Source organism: Cydia amplana, chromosome 15 (assembly GCF_948474715.1).
Source record: "Cydia amplana chromosome 15, ilCydAmpl1.1, whole genome shotgun sequence".
NCBI classification, from domain to species: Eukaryota; Metazoa; Arthropoda; class Insecta; order Lepidoptera; family Tortricidae; genus Cydia; species Cydia amplana.
The window spans coordinates 17,064,185-17,087,435 of NC_086083.1; the positions used below are offsets into that span (position 1 = coordinate 17,064,185).

General features: G+C 36.7%; 2 protein-coding genes across 3 annotated transcripts in view; one reads left to right on the forward strand and one right to left on the reverse strand.

The window, feature by feature from the left end:
• The window catches only part of LOC134654673 (prothoracicostatic peptide), an 87,743-nt gene extending 79,529 nt beyond the window's left edge, over positions 1-8,214 (forward strand). Inside the window, exons 6-7 of one of the 2 annotated variants that reach the window (XM_063510150.1) lie at positions 3,062-3,145; positions 7,756-8,214. In XM_063510150.1, coding sequence (XP_063366220.1) covers positions 3,062-3,145; positions 7,756-7,784 — 113 coding nt within the window. In that variant the 3' untranslated portion in view covers positions 7,785-8,214. The remainder of the gene's footprint in view (positions 1-3,061; positions 3,146-7,755) is intronic. The other variant, XM_063510151.1, reaches the window with a different exon arrangement.
• Positions 1-23,251, reverse strand: part of LOC134654676 (uncharacterized) — a 262,505-nt gene that overhangs the window by 150,908 nt on the left and 88,346 nt on the right. The window lies entirely within an intron of this gene.

Genomic DNA, 23,251 nt, shown 5'->3' on the forward strand with positions numbered 1-23,251 from the left:
GAGCGTTTCATTTGCCGTTATTTAGGAACATGGAACGATCCTAGGGTTGTCTACAATCCCTACTATTTTAATATTAATAATATGCAAAAATAGCTCTGTCTAACTCTTTTCTCTTCACACTTAAACCGCTGAACTAATTTAGGTTAAATTTGGTATGGAGATAGTTTTAAGCCCTGGGAAGGACATAGGATAGTTTTTATCAATCATCATCAATCCACGCAGACGAAGTCACGGGCAGAAACTACATATAACATACAAACTTGAAGTAATTCACTGTGTGCACGACAGTGATGACACCTTCCTAGCAGCGCTGTCACCTTCGATCAACACGGGCTTCCGACACGTCGGAAGGGATAGGCCCAAGCGATACCTTGACATTCAAATCATTCTGCCATTTTTCGCGGGGGGGAACGTGCACACAGTCGCACTTCTCACACACTTACATACAAAATCCAATCTGTAATGACGACACAAATACATAGAAAATGACACACGTCAAAGACAAATCTTGCAAACCTCGATCTCTTTTTGTGTACGGACGAGTCACAAGTGTGACAACACGCACACTAACACATTTACGTCGAAGAATTTTATTGTATTCTGAGAGATGAGAAGTCGGATTTGTCGCTCGACTGATCCGCAATTTGTACTGGGCGAGCAAAATCGATAAATCCAGCAATTACATGAGACTAAAATATAATAATTGTGTTTAAATGTAATTAAACGTATGACATGTAAAAAAAATATTACAAGTGAAATTAACACCTTCTTTTTGTAAATTTGATGTCCTCGACCTCTTTTTACAACAAATAACCGCGCAATTAGGCATTTTTTCTGCTGCTGTGTACACTCGCGCGTCTGGACTCGGTCTAGTTAAAAATCCGAGCGCAACTAGTTTTATTACCCGCGCTAGATCAGCTGATCTTGTACCTAGGCAGAGGGGAAATAGTGCGAATGCCGCATCCCTTCCGTGTTGATCGAAGGCTGTCACACATTAGATTTGGAGAATAATGTACCACTTTGAGCCCACAAATTTACATACTAATTTTACTACATCGAGCGCTACTATGGCTTTCGATTCTCCCACCACTTCGCACATTGCCAACGGGCGTGAGCATTAATATGACTTGCAAAGCCTAATTTAAACCCAAATTGACATTCGATTCCCTTTGGGAGCGGAGGTTCGTATCCTAGCGACTGCGCCATACATGTATCTGGAATTTACAAAGTATCTGGAAGTGTAGAAGGAAAGAATTGTGCGCGTTTTAAAAGTTGTTAGGAAAACTTCTGAATGCATTTGTTTATTCATTAGCCTACTAGTGTAGCTAAATAATTAAATGAGTAAACAGCAAGCAGCAGCAGGTTAACAGCAAAACTACTAAATAACTTCTATATGAGAAAAAAATACATTTTTATTTAAATTATACTCCATTTAGACTAATCAGCAACCCTACGCCGAGTTTAGAGCTACGAATGGTGGTATAATCTGGAATTAGGCGCAATGAGCGAGACTCGACGGCCTAATAATACTGCTGTTTATATTACTCCCAACAGTAGTAAGAGAAAGAAAGTAGTATGGTAGCTTTATGCAATACAGTTGCATTCGCTAGGTTATATGGCACACTAGATAATTGATAGAAGTTGAAAATATGTAAATATAAATCAAATTACGTATACGAAAAACTCGACTTTTAAGCAGATTGGAAAATATCTGCCCTCAGCTGGAATCAAGCTTGGATTAAAATTTCCAAGACACGCATTTTTTTTGTACCCATTTCACATAGGTACCTATATATATTTTCTAATTATTATATATTCCGTTTTATTACCTGTACGAGAACACAATTACCTTAATTTATATTCTACGAGAATAATGCCCAGCTAACTCGTAAGACGACTTTTAATTAGTAAAAGCTAATAAAATAACTAACATTTTAAGTTTATTTTTATACAACTTGAAAAATTATATTAAGTTGCATTATATTTGATTTACATAAATTGCAAACTTAAAATTGCTTTCAGAAAGCATTTTGTATGTGTAGTGAATAGCTGTAGGTTATGGCAGGTAGGTATGAGTGTTCATGAATGAGCAAGAAGAGGGTACGAATGAACAAATAGGAATGTCAGAAGCTAAGTTTAAAATAGATTACAATATTTTTAAATATTTTCATCGATAAGTACTTATTTTATTACTCTATATGTCTTATGACTATACAGAGCCCTACCTCCTTTTTAAATATGTCCCACTTTACTATAGTCTTTTTCACTCTGCTTGATTACAGGTCCATACAATTATACCCTTAATACAAAGTGAAATAGGTTACAAATGGTACTGATATGTCACCGTACGCAATCTATGTAAAATACAGTGAAAAATAGTTTTTGTCTTTATTCCCCATTTCTAACGTATATGTATATCCCTGCTAAATGTAAAAGTAGCCTTACATATTACAACTTAAAACTGTACTTTTCCCCTCCGTACGGAATAAACCAATACTAACTTTGAGAATTACTAAGTTCGATTCAGCGACATTTTGATTTTGTTCGGGTTTATTTCAGCTGCTCCCTTTCAAATAATCCTCTCAGTAGAGTTTATTAATCTGCTTATTGTTTAATCCTAGTCTATATTCAGCTCCTATTGAAACTTGACGGATGCTGCAAATAGCCTAATAAGACGGAATTAAATGGGCAGAAGAAATTAAAGCTTATTAAATCTGAAAGTAAGAGCTATAAAATATTTAAGTTGCCAGTAAGTTTGTAGTTTCGAGTTTTTACTTAATAAACGATTGGCATCTAATCATAAACTAATCAGAGTTTAATGGTTATAAGTACCTAGGTACTTAGTTCCTTTCAAACTTTCTATTGAATATCAAAAAGGACTGGAACAGTATTTGGCGTTAATTAGGTACTTATCCTTCAGTCAGCAAAGCCACTGATAAATTGATTATGCAAAGCATATTTAGGTAAAAATTGCATATGCGAGGTATTACTTAGGTTTTAGCTACTTCTTGGTGTACCTTATTAGTAAAAATCTTGAGAATGATGCGTAATGTGCTCGCAGGGGCGTATTACTGGAAGAGAGAGCCCGGCTGGACGAACCTAAGGGGCATGTGGGGCAAGCGCTCCGTCGAGGACGGCGACCATGGTAACGCACCGAGAGCGAGGGACCGCGGTACCACTGTTGGTTGGCCGACCACTTTATAATCCATACATTTTCCGACAAATCACGATTCACGCAATCGAATTCAGAATGGTTCAACGGCGCTGGTTCAAAAATGCCAGTTTACACATATTTTTCATCGAATTTACATCGAATAACCAGAGGCCAGAATAATGGTATTTAGACAATAATGACAGATATTGTAAAATATTATAGGCCCTTAAAATGCATAAATCCATTCTCTACCTCCCATACCGTCAAAATCAATTTAACTTTTGTTACTGATACATTACAATTCTTTTATTTGTTACTATACCAACCAGCAGTGTTACCAAGGGTACCATCCTCGCTAAAAGCACGAAGATAGTTTGAAGGCTTCTAGATCGACGGCACTTGTGGCATCCGTGTATTAGAGTAGTTACCAGTAGTGCTTGTAGTCTTCTCCTTCACTCCGCTCTTGCTGTGCTCTTCTGTTTCAGTGTCTACACGGACTTTGACTGTTAGAGAAATAAGCTTTTCAGGCACTTGGCATCGTTTAATTTACTCTCATTTGTACGATGTTGTTTTCTTTAAATAGTATTGGAGGTATTGGATAGTGTTGGACTAAGCTAATATTGCATGGCATTTTGCAGTGACAAAGTGTGGTAATGCCATCATTCATGTCAAATTCTTATGAGTATATGACGTTATAACGACACGGCCTCACTTTGTTCTGTTCAAGTCGGTGCAAAGTTAGCTTATCTAAGTATTGTCCGAAAACTAATATTGTACGTATAGTCAAGTAATTAGATTGCACACTTAGTATCTTGTTACCGTTAAACACAATATTAAAGCAACTAAGTGATAGCTTATTATTGTCATCGTAACAAAGTACGAAGTGGCACAAAAATCGAATTCCCTGGCAGTATGTTAAATCCGTGCAAATGAGAGTTAAAATTGTAAATAACACACTGTATTGTTGTATAATGCACATTGCACATGCATAGTGCACACTGCACACGCACCACATTACTTGTACATATCACGCTTTAACCAACCACGTACAGCACTTAGTAATATCATCACAAGAAAATTTGTTGTATTACCTATTTACCAAACGAGCAAGCTACCTGCAGTCAAAATAATATGACGATTTATGAAACAAAACTTTTTAATTTTTTTATTATAATTTCAGTACATTCCCTTCCATGAAATGGTTTTTTTTTTTTGATCAAATCTTATCTTATATTATGTTTTAGAACGTATAGAAAGCAAAGATGATTATGAGGAAATCTGAGGACATTTTTTTCTTTAGAATAATAAAATTGGTGCATCCCATTCCTTATTTTTGTCAGAGTATAAATTAAATCATGAAGAGACGCTATAATGTCTAACTACCAGCACCAAGACGATCCGAGGAGACGGTGACGGATGCGACACTTGAAACTGCCAGAATGTCCCTTAAATATTTTGGTAACAAGAAAATGTAGCCATTTTAAATGTGCTCAATTTGTATTCGAGTTTTTATCTAAATATTATTATAACAAATTTGAAAAGTTCTTAAATAACCCACTTAACTTGAAATGTAAATTTCTCTTAAAATATGGTGCATATTTTAAGAGAAATTTACATTTCAAGTGCACAATACAAATATGTTTTTTCTCACCAAAACGCTATTAGGTACTGCATTTACAGCTATTGAAATATTGTTGAAAATGCAACGCACAACCATAAGAAGTTTACATATATGCCTACAGACATTATGTTTACAGCTTCACTTAAAAATCTTTGGTGTTAGAAAACTGTAATTGACCTATAGGTCCTGATAATACATATTATTCACCGCGCCGAAGGTCGCGGTCGATGATACGGGTGTGGTTGTGTGAGTAGATGAAGACACGCAGGTATAACTTTGATGTCGATTTTAAATTAAATCTCTCAACTTAATATCAAGAAACAATGTAAATGTTTAGACTTAAAGCCCGGACAGACCGCAGCCACAGAAACTCACATCCGCAAGACAACTCGTCAAATTAAAACTTGCTGGAATTAATATCGCTAATGAAGTCCCGGGCGGGGCTTAAAAATTCCCGGCAAACAGAATTACCGCAACTTGCCTGCTCAGTGCTCACGGCTCAGCCTACGAGTACAACTTTGTACTTATAGCTCCGCGTCGACTTTACATTTTACAACCTGTTTTCATTAAGTAAGTGCGAGTGACACATTTTTCAAGTTACTCATATTTGCCATATTTGGGACGGTACATAAAGCAATGCTCTTTATTTTGCATGTAGGTAAGTAACAAGGATGACGAGATAGGTCTTTCTAAGATTCTAATCCATGTATTATAAAACAAAGGGTCAATGTCTACGAGAAAAAAATGCATCCATGTATTACAACTTGATAACAGGAAAGCGTAAATAGATTGTCAAAGAATTGGTAAAACATTGGGTGATCACGACCCAATCTTCGTGTTGAACTGACTATAACTAACTAAGAATGCACGAAATTATTTTTTATTCAATAATTTTTAAGGTCACTTTAAGAGACACCGGTTTAAACTGTATCTAATATTTTCACATATTACTACTATTACCAGTTATAGCGGCAGTGGAACACATACTGTGTGAAAAATTAATTCGTCTAACAGACGATTTATAAGATATATGGTCCGTAGAGTTCTCTTGGTACAGACACAGAACGATAAAAAATCACGCAAAATCAGGGTTTACGTACTTATTCACTGTGGTAAATGAAGAAAAAAACTTTTCAGACTTTATGAATAGTTTCGAAAGAATTATGTAATAAACATAATAAATTTCACAAATACTAACTTACGGTCGCAAAATTTGCAAAAAATATTTGAATTCCTGAAAGAATTTGTAGTAAAGTTAATTTTTGAACTAATGTCCAAAACAAGTTAATTGTTTAAATACCTAATAATTAGTTGTAATATAATAAAAGTAGAGTGATAATCAGACGGCACGGAGAGATTAGATTTTCGAATTCAGGGGTTTTTAAATTGAAGTAATTAGAAAGCAATTAATATCTGACGGAGCTGAGAACGAATTTATTGCTCGTTAAGGCTTCTCCGTAAGGTGGGCTCACCGTGTCACTCCGATTGAGAGGCACTGGCAAAGTGGGAAACTGTGAGGAAACCTTATTTATTTTGCACATTCAATCCTTACTTCACAATAATGGTAGGTACGTACACATATTTTTTTAGTTTAGTAAATTTTTTAAGTGCATACATGGTTTTTCCTCTCATGTCGCATCATCTTTCGTCTTAAATATTATAAAGTATACCGCAATTTAAAGTATGCTATAATGCAATCTTTCTATTATATAAATAAACACGTAGGTAAATTTTGTTACAAACTTAGCTAAAGTTTTCTAACTTTGCTTTCTCACATTAAACAGGTGTTTTGGTAAATAAAAACCGACTAGGTGTGTTTTATTATACTTACTAGGTATAGAGGACGGCATGGTCTTTTAAAAATTAACAACAAAGCAAGCTTTCAAACACATCACAAGTAAGCAAACAAATTGCAAACCTACACGTCTAAGTTACGTTTAGAATAGTGTTTGTTGTTACAAAATGATATTGGATTGACATCGTTGTGGTAATTACATGTGTGTTGATAGATGAATTTCTTGTTTGTCGTTAATCTTTGATGTGAGTAGGACTTAAGATTAAAAGATTAAGATACAATAATCTTCATCGTTAGTAAATACTTATTAGAGCTTGCGTACCGTCAATCCTAATTACTACAACGAAGTTATTAATTGAACAAGAGACGTAACGTGTGAGAAAAGATCGTGCACACAAGTTTGACAGCCAAACTAGATGATATTATACATAAAATATTAAATACATATTATATATGGTCGCAAAAATTATACTACAGATATATTCAGAGTGACTACCGTAAAACACCCAACAATGATTAGGTAAGTACTACAACTATGGTCCACAAGTTGAACAGGTAATTATCAATACCAGTCTTGTTTTTGATTTAGCCTGGGTATTTTCTTGCTTTTGTAAAAATGTGTCGCCTTGGAACTGCGACATTCAAATAATATTTACACTTGAACGAACTATTCTAGAATTATTTTTGGACCATAGTAGGGAGCTTTTGGATAATAGTTGGTACGGTAGATACATACTATAAAACAGTGTCTCAACCAGGCTTAGAAAGTAAATAATCTATGCAAGTTTGTAAATATAAATAAGTAGGTATTAGATTATGTGTCACCATTGTACAATTCATGTCTGAATGTTCACGATCATTGCACAGCACGCCATGTATGTTACTATATTGATTGTTACTTCAGTAGTTAAATACATGTTAATTATGCAAAACAAATTCATTAAAGATTAATGTAGGCTCTTCTTAAGTTAAACTCTCCTAATACAAATAAGTGAAAGGTGCGCGACTCTATTTAGAAATTCAAAAAATTCCAAACGTCTGATGCGGTTTCGTCTAATTGCCTCGACTTCTTTTGTATATTTAAATGTAGTCCTGGTAATTGGACCGCAGATATATTTTAAAATAACTAGGAATTTGTAAACTTCTGTATTATTTCCGTTATTAATTATTTTTTATTGTTTCCAGAGAGCAGCGCGACGAGAGACGAGGCCTAGACGAGCTCCACTAATGTAACAAATACAACGTCATATCCGTGCGGTACAACATCTGTGTCTAACTACCTGTATATACGTTCCGGTTCTCCGGGTACACGTGACATTGTATCCGGAGAACCATTCTCAATTATTTGCATATAATCTGCGGCCAACTCGCTTTACTTCCAACCAGTAAAGGGACTTGGCTTTCAGTTCCTTTTACATATTGATATTTAATATAACGTACAAATATAGCTCTCCAGGACGTCACCTTCTAGCGTAAGAGTTATATAGCGTAAGGTATAAGTTTATTTTGATCTCTGAGGGGGTGTAACTGAGGTTAGCATAGTTAATTAATGAACTAATTGATTGTATTTTATTAGAAGTTGATGTAAATTATAATATACCTGCCGCGCTGCGGCGTTTGTCCAATAAAAGTTCATTCGGAAGCTTTTTTTGTTTTATTTATGAAAAATATCAGCCCAAGTGACAATCGTTAGTTGATAACGCCAATCGAAACGTAAACAATGCATTTCTACGCTAGATCGTGTGATATTTCGTTAGCTTCTATTATTTCGGTACATTGTTCTCTTTAGTTCGGTGTTAACGTTTAACGATTGTACTGTCAAGTGTTGCAATGAGGATGAAACTATACCTGCATCCGAAATTACATTTTCTATGACGGCTGACCGATGATCACGTGGTGCTTTCCGTAGAAAACGAAGCGACGGAAGGCCCGGCCGCGGCCCGGTCTAGCGTGAGTCATCTTTAAATCTTTCAAACATACAAAAATACAAGTACGAAGGTCGCTTCTGTACCTGTGTCTGAACATAACTGCTATTGAGACCAAAATATTGTACCTACGACGAGAGCTGAATAACAAAATATCATTATAGAGTCTTGTAATGTACATTGAAACAGTTGCTAGACCTATGAGCAGTTACTAACAATAATGTCATAGCACAAACAAAATTATGTATAGGTATGACACGCTCACAATAAGACTACAACTCTGCACACCAAGCATTTCAACCGTAAGTGACATTAAAACCTTAGTTTTTGGATCATTACGTATCACTGCATTGTATATGGTAAACAAAATGGCTTTTCGAACCTTTTAGTTACGTACATGTTTGCGGATGATCAGAAATATTTTGGTATATGACTGTTTCATACATTTTTGAGTTTCACAGCGCAATTACTATTGGGGATAAGTAACTGTGCTATGGACGGCACATTGGGACTAACTATTAAGCCCTATTGCAACTTAACAGCGGAAGAAGATTTTATAGGATACTTAGCCACGTGAATTTGGCAATTTTTTCGGACAAATTTTGGCACATAGCCAAATCCAAGTTTACCTTCGATTTTTTTTTAATTCTTGGATAAGGCAATCTATGTGTGTTCAAATAGATTCTGAAATCTATTGTGTTCAGAAATATCAATCCCACCAAAAACATTTTCATGTAAAATGTTGCCAAGACGAAACCATAAGGCTCGCACTGACAAAAAGTTATCAGATATCTTGTAGAGCCAAGCTTCTAACTCTACAGGCCCTACCTTCACAGACTCTACACCTTAGTCAAAATATGTGGCTTGACCGCTTCGTCACATGGGCGTAAGGTGAAATATGTATTCACTATTTTTTATTATAAAATAGTTCTTGTAATAATGAAACGGCCTTTTTGCGCTTCGCTTTGCTCGTCTTGGCGGGGGCACTACCGTGCCCCCAGATGCACTACACTAAATCAGAAAATTAGAAAAGAAGAACGCTGAACTGCATCTAAAGTCAATAAGCCAGCACAACAACTCAAACATAAGGACGAGAAATCACGAACAAAATATATTTCCATTCTCTGTAACCGCCATCATAATCTCTAAGCGGCTTTCTATATTTATTCAGTGAACAGCCATTGACAGCCTCACCGTGAGTGAGGCAAATCGGGCGTGATCACGGAAATTTGAGGATCGGCGCGGCGTGACGGCTGTCACGCGTGCGGCGTGAGGCGTGAGGTGGGGTGGGGGGAGGCTTCAGCGCGCCGGGATTTGAGCAAGTAGTAGTCAATTGTTTTATGAAAGACGTATTGATAGTGATGATTGATATTTGATTGATATGTAAGGTAATTGTAACAGGTGTAAGCATTAATAGAGTGATCGGTCGAACACTGTTTTTTTAAATCTATGATAACAAATAAAGAAATAAATATTATAGGGCCAAATTTAATTTAAACAGATCGAAGAAGTCCCACAGTAAGCTCAATGAGACTATGTTATTTGTGGGTACTAGACGGCGATATAGGTACTGTATACATTTACAAATAAATATTAAGTGTATAATATACAACGTGTCCCAAAATTCAACGATAAGCTGGCACCAGAAGATGGACCTGCTCAAGACTACTCGAGGAAAAATAAAAAAACAAGCAACAACGGTTGCACTCCGGGAGTGCCGATAGAAGTGAAAACTCACCTCACTATGTTACCGACGCCCGGTAACACGATACATACGTTTAGCGGAGGTATTCTATTTATTTATTATATATTATTATCATTCTCAAATAAGATCACACTTTTTCATTGACATACTGCCATGACAACGTCAAATTATTTGAACATAGGTAAAGAGTCTTGAAAAGGAGTCCGCAACATAAATGTCAAATAACATTGAGTTTTTCTTTATTGATTTAAGTATCAAGACTATTTAATCCATTTTCTGTGGTGTTGTCACATACAGATTTTTAAAAACTACTATTAATTTAGCGCTGCAGACTTTCTTTGGACTTACTCTAACAAGTATGTAATTGCGAAAGTGACGGGCATAGTGATAGTCGATAAAAAATGGAACCGTGCTGAGCCCGCTGGTCCATCTTCTGGTGCCAGCTTATCGTTGAATTTTGGGACAAGTGGTATAGTAATTTAATAGTTATTCCACCTATCGAGTCATCGAGTATCTGAAGAGCGCAAACATTACACCTGTGCTAGATTAATATTTAACCTAAATCAAGTAACTTTAATGCCATACGATAAATAAATAAAAAGTTATTTACGATACAAGTGCGAGAAATTTACGACTGGCTCTCCCTTCGGTCGTGTTTTAAATCGACACGAGTTGCGAATTACCTATTCACACGTGTATCGTACAACGTTTATGGCCCTTTAAATTTTCGACGTAGGTAGTTACGTAATGTTCTTATAGCACCGGTGTTTTAATGTAGCACCAGATGTACGGTAAAAATACTTATACCTATAGCCTCCTGAGTCCCTGAGGCCTGTATAAAGGCTTTAATCCAAAACGAATTTTGGATTATAATAAAATAGGTACAAGGTTCCAAATTCAAAACTGCAAAAATGACAAGCGGGACTCAGGAGGATAGATAGAAAACATTCACAACTCAGGATAATAAAAATATCTGCGACAAAAACATAAATAAATTCCCTTACCGAAGTCCAGGAATCGGACCCGCGACCTCCTACTAGTTCTGAACAAAAACTTGTAGGTATGTATGTCAGATCATAATTTCTTCGTTTCTAATGCAATATATAGAGATCGCAGCTAGAGCACGTCGCTCCCGCAAGATTTAAAGCTAAATATATGGGAACGGATTTAACCCCACCTGTAGGACTATGATGGCCGGCTCTTTATCATTTGTCACCATGGCTGTCACGTTCTAACAAATATGTAAGTGCGAAAGTGACGCATAGCATGACAGGTGATAAAAATACGACCATGATAGCTGGGGCCCATTTCTCGAACGGTATTAGACTAATATTATTAGTCCACGAACTGTCAAATCGTATGGGTTGCCATGACAACACACTAATAATATTAGACTAATATCGTTGGAGAAATAGGCCCCTGGTCTAAACAAGCTCCACACCATAGAGATGCGCATGTTACGCTGGTCAGCGGGTGTCACCATGATGGACAAGATAAGAAACGTGTATATGTATATCCGAGGTAGTTTCAAACTAGCGCCAATAACAGAAAAGCTGACGGAAAAACGTCTGAGGTGGTACGGTCATGTACAGAGGCGTCCAGTAGACTACATGGTTAAGGTAGCGCTCGATATTCCAAGGACGAAGCGAGGACGTGGAAAACCACCTGCCACCTGGCTGACGACGGTTCAGCGAGACCTGAAAGACCTCAATATAGACGCCGACCTTGCACTCAATCGTGCAGAATGGAGAAAAAGAACAGGGAAGACCGACCCCAAGTAAATGGAAACAAGGCCTAGCAGGATGATGATATGGGAACGAATTTAAAGTAATAGAGAAATAGTGTTAGTTTTGATTTATGTTCCTGGATGTCGTTTGACACCGTCTAAAATGACTGAATCAATACCCTTGCAACAACGTGGTTCTCAAATGCAACATGTTTGATAAATATTTCAAACATAACTAGTTTCTGCCGACGACTTCGTCTGCGTACGATGATGTTTTACGTAGATTTAGAATGTCGTATATTAAGTACTGGTCAATACGGAATAAATTAGTCTCTCTTAAGTCTATCAGCCAACGGTACCTTTAATTAACATTGCCGCTAACCCTAAAACGATATTCTTTACAATGTGGTCAGTTGCTAAAATGTTTGCACAACACGTGCAGCTAAGATACCATGCTCTGCCTTGTAAGCTCTCTTATGTTTAGTATGTGTACATTGTGTACCGACTGAGCCTCATTCCGATTAGTAAAACTGCGCTGGCGAGGCCAAAGCTCAGTACCGACATCAACACTTAAATTGTCCCAAATACTATATGTACTGTTACGGGTTCTGCGGGGAGCCCTATAGTGGTATAAAATAAAATAAGGAATTACTGTATTTAAGGGTATATTTCTTTCACCTTACAATTTGCTACGCCAGCTTAGCGGTAGGATTAGGTTAGGTAATAACTAATAATGGTAGTAAACTAGCTCAGTCTTAATTTAAATTTAGAGCACAGGGGGTGAGTCTGTGTTTCAAGATGCTGGAAGACCTGGGTAAACTACTGGTAAAGTTAATTAAATATTGGGCGCCTTAATAAAATATGTAATAGGGAACACTCTGACCTCGTCTGCAAGACCACACTCCTGCACTGACGCCATGCTTCGAATTAGCACTGGGGAACAGTCCGGACCTGCTCCCACCAGTCCACTCTCAGCTGCAGACAGCCTCAGGGTGCGCTTGGGACAACGCGACCAGGTGAGGAAGTAGGAACATTGGGTTCAACTAGCAAAACGCTTGGCCCTGACGACCGCGTTGACTAGTAAAGTAGTAAGTCGTGAAGCCCTGAAAATTACAAAATTAATAAGCAAAGGAACGGAGTTTCCGCAAAATTATTTAGAGTTCCACACTGCGCAAATGAGGGTGACTTACCCGAGGCAGACAATAGGCCTTCAGAGGATATGTACTGCATAATTTCAATGCCACCGGGGCTCACTCTTGACAAAACGATTCACATCTAATAGCTGAAATAAAGATAAAAATAATCAGTACTGCACTAATTCCACACGAAATTTTGAAGGAAATAGGTAAATTACTTACGATGCAGCGGTTTAAACCGCGATTTAAAACAAGAAGGCACACTGGCCTTTGAAGAAAACGGATTACGTCTCTCTACACCATCTCATACGAAATAAAATGACAGCTGACAGATCAAACCACAGATACTCCCACCGCTGCGTCTCGTTGCGCGTACGACGTAGATACAGCTACCGAAACTAGTTTCAATAAAAAAAGATAATAATAATTTCCAAAAAGGAAAGAAGAAAGTTAGAGTCAGACCAAGAAAAGTCTGCAGCGGATTTGATAGCCCACGCAGTGCAAGTGTTATTTACACGTCATAATTTCATAGAAGTTTGACGTTTAAAATAACACTGGCACTGCGAGGGCTGTCAAATCCGCTGCAGACTTTTCTTGGTCTGACTCTATAAAATATTTAATTGTGTTTTAATATTTGTAAATTAATAAAAGTAAACCTTTTATTGAAGAAAAATCAGACGGCGAGCTACTCACGCCCTCTGTCGATATTTTCAGCAACTAATTAGCTTTCGGACCGACGTTAATACGATCAATGCAAGTATTACCATTGCTTAACGCTAGATGTCCTATGAGGCCTAAAAAAAATATTGTTACAGTACCTTACAGTCTTTTGATATACTATTTCGGTGGCAAACAAGCATACGGCCCGCCTGATAGTAAGCTATCACCGTAGCCTATGGACGCCTGTAAGTCCAGAGGTGTTACATGCGCGTTGCCGCCCCGTACCCTCGTTGAGCTATGGCAACCCTACTGCCCTGCAGAAAAACACCACAGTCCACACAATGATAATGTGGATGTTTATAATAATCTCGTGATGTTTAATAATAATATATTATGTTACAAAATGTGTTATAAACTTTTTGCAACTAATTTAAAACTGACAATTTGTAGTACATACGTATGTTATGACAGTCACGATCACGTAACACCAGTTTTCCGAAAACCCGGCTCCTTGGAAGTTGGAAGTTATGCAAATAAACTTAAGGAAACAAAACACTGCCCCGAGCGGGAGTGGCTTTCGAACTTTTAGTATTTCATCTTGATTTGATTCTGATTACATATTGAATTGATTCTGTAATGAATATTAGCACTTTCCGACCAAAGGCCTAAATATAGAGACTTGTTGGCAGAGTGTGATATAAATTGTATGAAATTATGAACTAACTCCCGGCTGCGGTATGCGATTGCTTTTCTAAAAAAAGCGTGGAAATACAACCAAAATCAACGTACGGCGCGACGCGTGACTCGCGCTTAAGTCTAAAGGTAACATTCCATTTCCGACTGCAGCTGCACTACTGCTCCGACATTACTGCAGCGGCCTGAAAGCGTCGGTGTTATTGTCAATTTCCATAGTAAAATCAGTGACAATACCGACTGCACGTAATATGGTAATTTTAACGTATTTCCGACCGCAGCTGCACTACTGCTCCGACACTACTGCAGCGGCCTAAACGCGTCGGTCTAACTGTCAATTTCCATAGTAAAATGAATGACAATACCGACTGCACGTAATATGGTAATTTTAAGGTATTTCCGACCGCAGCTGCACTACTGCTCCGACACTACTGCAGCGGCCTAAACGCGTCGGTCTGGCCTGAGTGGACGCTCGAAGCGGAGCGTTCGGCGGGGCGTGCAGCGTAGCGTCGGGCTCACAAGTAAATTGAGCAGCGTGTACTAAGGCCGCTCCTATACGCTTGCATTTGTTTAACATGCACACCGCACGCCCCGCCCCGCTGCACGCCCAACTCGAGCGTTCACTCAGGCCTTACACTAAGGTAAATTTTATCAAATTTGTACGAAATTGAATTGGCTGTTTAAGCGTGAAAGTAAACAAAGAGACAGACAGACAAGAGTTATACAGACAGGCCAATAGTGAGGATGCAGCTTGTTCGCACCAATTTATGGACAAATAAACTCGGGATATAGATAGTGAATAATATCATATCACGATCAGATTTTTAAAGTCTGAATGTGACTCCGAGTGTACCTTGCTGTTGCAACTTGCAAGGTTGCAACTTTACTAACTATTAATACAGCAAACCATACATAATTATATAGTTTCAAGCTGCTAGAAAGGATTACTTGTTATTATTTCATGGAGGTCGATTATAAACAATTTGTATAAGTTTTGAACTGGGTTTGATATGACCTTAACGAGCGTCTCGGTGATTGGTGCGCATCTCACGCACTTCAGCTTCATTTCGCATGCACCAGCCAGCGTGAGCGATCTTCAAATTCGTATCAAAATAAGAAAAAAAGTTGTTAAATTTGGATTGGGCTCCTAGTTTATTAATTAACCTATGTTCTAACATTTGCGATTAAGCTTGATTGTAAAAGTAAATTAATACTTATTTCAATTTATTATACATATTATTGCAACAACTTATGAAATCGTGGCCATAAAAACTAGTCCTAAAACAATTGTAAGCATCTTTCCATTTTCTAGATCTCAGACTACTCCAAGTAATAAATTATAACGTAGGTAGACATTATTTATTAAAATATAGGGGACCGCGTCTCTTGAAAAGGCTGATTTATGTTAAAATATGTGCGCATAATGTAATTAAGAGTATTGTTTTACACCCTATGCTAATTACTACACATCGTCACCACAGTTTACTGACCCATTTTACACCTTAATGCAAGTAGTTAAGGTCTAAAGATGGTCAGTTAGTTTTGTTGCATAATTATTGAGATTGTGGGCAACGCGGACTATATATTATTATTTATTATTAGGACATATTTGTTAGTGTTGGCCTTATTTTGGGAAAATTTACTGTTACTACAAATTACAATTTATGATTAGCTAAAGAAATTAGTTGGTCGTTAAGAAAATGTTAATTTATTATTAACACATTGTACCTGAAATCCCTGTATTATTATTAGGCGGCCTTTGAAACCATACAATTTTAACCATAAATTATTGTAGGTATCAGACGGTCTAGCATGAGTTACGTTCTCGCGCGCGACTCCATACATCAAGTGCGATTTCAAGTATGGACTCGCGCGCAAGAACGCAACTTATGCTAGACCGTCAGGTATGTATTTAAGTACTTGTAATTCCAAAAATCAAAACAATAGTACCGTACCGTATAGTAATTACAGAATTCTTAAACAAAAAAATAGATATCCACATATTTTTTGGCCGTCCATCAACAAGACGATCGTGGCGGTCGTATCAAAACCAGTTCAAAACGATAACAATATGTTAAATCTGATGCGGAATAAGTCTCGATTTAACTCGCTAAATGCTCTTCTCCGTGATTACCACAAGGAGCGATTAGCGACTTTGACCTTGGTCCTCAGAATATCAGCGAGTTTTTCCGTAAACGTTTTACAAAAACATGATTCAAAACGCGATTAAAGCAGATTGCACGCGAGCATTCATTTGCCGCTTTACGTCGCCATTATCGCCATTTCGAAAAACAGTATTTATTACTCCGCAGTAAGTATTATCTTATCTTTTTGAGTTAGGATGAGCCTTGAGGTAGCGTAGGAATGATAAATGACAATTTAGGGAGAAAAGGTGCAGCGTGGCTGGAGCATTACAAGGACCGATTTTTTTTATTAATTAGATTTTGAAAAAATGATGAAATTGCGGTTATATCCACCAAATTCTATGGAATCTGACAAAAAAATTCGTCTACTAAATACTAATCGGCCCATAAATGAATCCAGCTTTATGTTCGACCCGTAAACTCTACCGCTTGACTTTGTATTCCACTTGCTATTTTACCGTGTAGACGCGTCTGTTAAACCGTGTAAGAGGTGTGGGAATCTGACAGATATGAAGGTTGTTGCGGCGGAAAATTTAAATAATAAAGCATCAAACGGCTCGAAGAAGCGATGAAACAAGTTCGAAGTGGAACACGCCCACATCGCGGCAATGTGTAGCACAAGTATATAAAGTGTTATTCAATAGAAGTTGCTAACTATGTAAACAAAAGTTACTAGTAAATTGACATTCAGTGTCAATTTTAGTATGGCGGTTTGTTTACATAGTTAGCAAGTTCTATTGAATGACACTTTATGTATTTCATTTAAAATAGAAAATACAGTAAAGTGGCGTATATGAATTAATAATTGATGTCAACGTATTGTTTTCAGTTGCCGCGATAGTCGTCATTAAATAAAACTATTTAAATGGATTATACCGCGTACTTATAATAAATTAAAAACATAATATATCACGATGTTTCGACCCTATTACAGCGTTCGTAGTCGTTGGGAGACTGGGGTGAAATATATTCACCTCAATCAAAATTACAATGTATAAAACTACCTATATCCAAAAAAAATATGAACAAAAGAATATAAATTATATAAGGCTGGTTAATAAAGCTAATTACTTAACTACAACTATTTTAAGTAACACATAGTACACCACCCCGTTTAACTAAATGTCCATACCATTCAAGACTATGGTCTCACAGTCCTATGTCATGTTTGTTTTTTTATTAGATGGACTACTGGATCCCAAGCTGAGGGTAAAGAAAAGCCTTATTAAAATGTAGATGTAGATAGGTATATATTTATTTAGTTTAGGTATAATCCGTTTAATAACATCGGATTTCCGCAAAGTAACGCCTGATTCTATTACTTATTTTAAATATAAACCGTTTAGTTCATAGATAAAGTTCAAATAGCCGGGAAGTCAGAATCATCAGTTCGAAATCCGCGTCTAACTGCCACGCGAATATCCATTTAAAGACAAGCTGCCGTATTCGAACTTCAAGATATTCACAAGAGACGACACGTACTAGATCCATTCTAGATACGTTATAGTTTAGATTTCAACTAGTTCTCTTTTGCAGCGCAATTCGAGCAACCAATGTCACTTTTACGTAAGATAGAGTTAGATATCTATTAGATGTGAATTGGATCTCTAAGCCATATCTTGTGGAAATCGTTCAAAAGTATCTCCAGAATCGCGCAAATGTCAAATTTGACAGGTTAGATCTTAAACATATCGTTATCGTATCTTGGCGATGTCTAAAAGATATCTAACAGATGTCTATTGCAAAATCCGAATCGGGCCCAATATCCTAAACGTCGACCGCCCAGCTGATATATGCGCAACAAAGTTACCTACTTGTGAACATAGGGGAGAGTCGGCTGTATTGTACCGCCGGTTACATCGTATCACGTCTAATTTCCCACTAAACAACCTAGTTTATTTAAAAGTGATGCACCAAATAATACTCTAGCAGTATTAGCACCAATAATCTGATCAGAAATTGCATACCTACGGCTAAAAAGGAGAGAAAAACTTATGTTTTTCGTCGGTCGTCGGCTAAATCGTACGTGATCGTACCGAACACAATCCAGTCCTTTCGAAAAAATGCATACTGGTTCTGTTAATTTCATCATATAATGCTCATCTTCCTTATGAATAGTAGCACTGATACTGAACTTTTATATCTCTGATGGAAAGCCACATACCTATGCACAGTCAATACACTTGTAACTATTCCTTCATAAACAAATTATCCACGTTTGAGTAAAAACTGGTACGACGTAACCGCCTCTCCCCTACGTCGGCTCACATTCTTTAACTTCTCGTTCGGAAATGTTGAAATGAAAAGACTTCTGGGAGAAATGTTCAGCTCGAGGCTACTGTTGAAACGAATGGGCATTTTCAAGTATTTGTTAAGGCTTTTAGTTGGACAGTGTGAAACTAATGAAACCTATCATTCTTTTTAGTTTAAACAGTAAACTTGTTAAAACGGATATATCAAAGATGCTAAGTGATTAATAAAATACTGCCATACCTACCTCATTGGTCAATTGCCTGAGACACACGTACCTTACTTTTTAAATTACATTATTTTTAGATCCATGTGAAATGGAATAAACTATAGTTACCGCAATGAAATCACAACCCTCAATTGACCAAGTAAAGATATCAAAGTTAACAAAATAAACTAAATAAAGCCAAGCAATATTTGATAAGCAGAAGTTAGTCCGCCAACTGTGTCCGAACTTATTCCTGTTCTTTAAAACGAAAAGGTCCCAATAACACACATTTATTTACACTATTTTGAGCTATTCGCTACAGGAGATAAAGAGTAGAATCGAAGTAAAAGCAGATGGGCTTGAGTAACTAAATAGTAATCTTAGCCTATAGATATAAAGTATCGCACTTGGCCACTTCCGTCCGTGAAGTTTGGAAATAGACAAGTTACTGTTTAGTGTTTACTACGAATGGGACACGATATGTTGCTTGTTTGTATGAAAATAGAGTATCGGGATCGGTATAGGGTAACGGCACCAGTGGCCAGCCAGGTACCAGTGGTCTGCCTTTTGAGTCGTTTATTGGTCATAAATATCTGGTATATTCGTTTAAACGAATCGCGAGTACTCAAATAGGAGCTTTGATTCCTTATTGGTTAATACGTCACACGACAGGTGCGGTGAGGGAACGAGGGGAAGAAATATACTCGTTCATAGAGGTGCTGTTTGTCGACGAGTGCAATAGTGTCATGTCCGCCATATTTTTTACTGCACGTGGTGTTCTCTTAACAGGCAAGAAAAACTATGTTTTAATGTTAAAAGTTATTGTTTTTGTTAATAATTGGTTTATTTATTAGTTTATCTATTAAATTGCATTATATTTGAATGAAAATATCAATATTTCACTTATAAATTGAGGGGGCTGGCCACTGGATAACACTTTTTTCCAAAGAATCCAGTGCCCAGCCCCCCACGGCTGACCTCTGGGTTATTCGTTTATTTTATTATTTACGAGCCAATGCGACCGTTAGGACCGTTAAATTTACATTTTCAAATTTAGTTAGGCATGCCCTAGTCAATTTAAAGTAAAACCCAGTAGTCAGCCGCATTTGAAATAACGTTTTAATGCGGCTGAGCACTGGGTTTCGCGGATCCAGTACTCAGCCATTGACCTTGCTTGGTGCGTCGCCGCCAAAAATATGTCCACATTTTTAAACCCTATCTCATTGAAATAAGGTTCAAAAGTGTATACATATTTTTGACGTTAACTATACATAACTATCATTTTGCTTTTTCCTGGTCGGTATATGACTTTGTTTATTAATGATAGGTTAGATCTGCATAGACTCGATTCATTATTTTTTACCGAATACCTACTAGGAACAAAATTATATATTACCTGATTTACCTCGTTAATTTTTGACGGATTAATTATTAGAAAATAAATATTGCGATTCTTAGTTTGCAAGAATAATGTTAATTAATTAAGTACCTATGGCCAACAAATTTCGTGTCATAAGAATTGTATGTACCTAAGAGATTTTTTTTATTAAATAAGTAAACAAGTAGGTAAGTAATACATATATGCAAAAAAATATAAACTAAAATTAAAAACTACAACTAACTACAATAACGATAACAAAAATTATAAAAAAATATATATTATAATATCGTTGATTTTAATATAAATATTAGTGATTTTGATCTAATTATTATGAATAGTTTATATAGGCTGAGTACTGGGTACACAGAGGCTGCTTACTGGATTTTGGAGGCTGACTACTGGAGAAAAGTGCCACTTTTTGTTTAAACTTAATTAGAGATATTATAAAGAGGATTGTTATTTTTATTTATATTTTGTTTTAAAACTATGATAAGCAATTGATCTAACCATGTCATTTGTTTAATTGTCCGACTAATCCTGTAGAAATGCCGAACGTTCAAACTTAAAAAAGTCGTTATAAGGCTGACTACTGGTGCCTTTACCCTAGTCATCGGGATCTCCCATACATTCCTTTTTATAAAAGTAAACTTACTTATTTATCTGTTTACTTGAAGTTCATGTCAATAGACTCCATTACTGGTAGATGAGGCGGTGCGATAGCGGCGCCCTCACGACCCCCGCTATTTGCGTGAGGACCCTTCGATGGTGCAAATACTTACATCATAGATAGGGGCCATAGGGGGATACATATTGGAACTATTAGATGGCATAATGATAACGATGATAGAGCGTGGATAATGTGGATATACTGAAGTCGAATGATCGACATTCCTGGTTAAAGATTTAAAATTAAAAAATATAATATACAATGTCTTGCTAGAAAGTAATTATTAGTTAACTCCGAAATACGGCCGCGATTTGCAAAGAATAGTAAATCGTAGGCGTATTTATACATATGATAAAAAAAGCGGCCAAGTGCGAGTCGGACTCGCCCATGAAGGGTTCCGTATTGAGGGGATTTATGACGTATTAAAAAAAAACTACTTACTAGATCTCGTTCAAACCAATTTTCGGTGGAAGTTTGCATGGTAATGTACATCATATATTTTTTTAGTTTTATCATTCTCTTATTTTAGAAGTTACGGGGGGGGGGGACACACATATTACCACTTTGGAAGTGTCTCTCGCGCAAACTATTCAGTTTAGGAAAAAATGATATTAGAAACCTCAATATCATTTTTGAAGACCTATCCATAGATACCCCACACGTATGGGTTTGATGAAAAAAAATTTTTGAGTTTCAGTTCTAAGTATGGGGAACTCCCAATTTTTTTTTATTTTTTTTTTTGTGTGAAAATCTTAATGCGGTTTACAGAATACATCTACTTACCAAGTTTCAACAGTATAGTTCTTATAGTTTTGGAAAAAAGTGGCTGTGACATACGGACGGACAGACGTACAGACAGACAGACAGACATGACGAATCCATAAGGGTTCCGTTTTTTGCCATTTGGCTACGGAACCGTAAAAAGGCATTATGTATAACAATAATTTTAATTTATCAATTTCTTTCCTAAATTCCTAATGTACGTTTCGTGGTTTACTCAATAAAACTCCATTTTTTCTACTAAAGATCTTTAAATTACAATCATACAGTCCACAACGCTCCACCTATGAAGGCCAAGAGGCCTTTTCATATGCCTTTTAATTACATTGATTTATTAAAAGTGGTTAAGTATATATACGTATAACTATTTATGATTATTAAAAATGGACAGGATTAATATAATTTTCTTACTTAAGTAAGTACAAATCGTACAAATACCAAATACGAACGTCTATTTGAAATTTTGAACACTACTTGACACACACAGGACCAGCTTAAACTAAGTGTTGTGCTTATACCGCGACCCTTGATAAGTGCACATGACTGACAATACATGTGAGAAATCCTATAATTATTTAAAAAATATTGCATACATAGTTTGATTGGTTACACATGAGATGGAATCTTTCAATCAGTCGTTTTTTGCGTGTTGCCTGCGACTGGTCCGCCGCCACGCGTCCATGGATATCGGCGTTTTGCTTATTAGCATGAACAGGACAAAGACCCCTAGCCTTTTTTATTTGCTCTGACATTGTATTGTAAGTAATATAGTTTAATACTAAACCATCTGTGTGAAACTTTAAGTAGGTATGTGTAAGAAAATGGCATCTTGTGGTTAGGTAATGTGTTGTTTCTTTAACCTTATTCCTAGAATCCTATGAAAGCCAATGGAATTCCCCTAATGGGAACATATTGCGTTTGCAACTAAATATATTTCTCTAACAGACAGGGCAATTCGAACCTAGCTATATACACTGATATCAGTGACATCATAATGATATTTGAATCATGTTATTTTAGTTATCGTGCGTCTACACTGATATCAGTGACATCATAATGATATTTGAATCATGTTATTTTAGTTATCGTGCGTCTCGCCCGCGCCAATACATGTGAGAACAAGTACGAGCGAAATACACGATAACTGTTATATACGTTATATACGTCATTCGGATATCACAGTGTGCGTTTTCGAATTGGCCTGACAAGGTTGGATTACTAACCTACTTTACATTTTCATTGCGTGGTTTATTGCAGTCCTATTTTCGAGGGATTCAAAGAGAATATTTGTAAAGAAATAGCTGTGCAATCCCTTTGATAGAAATAACGAATAATGTAGGTACACTACCAACTTATATTTTCAAAAGGACATGTAGGCGTCCCGTCCGGCAGTCTAACGCTTCACA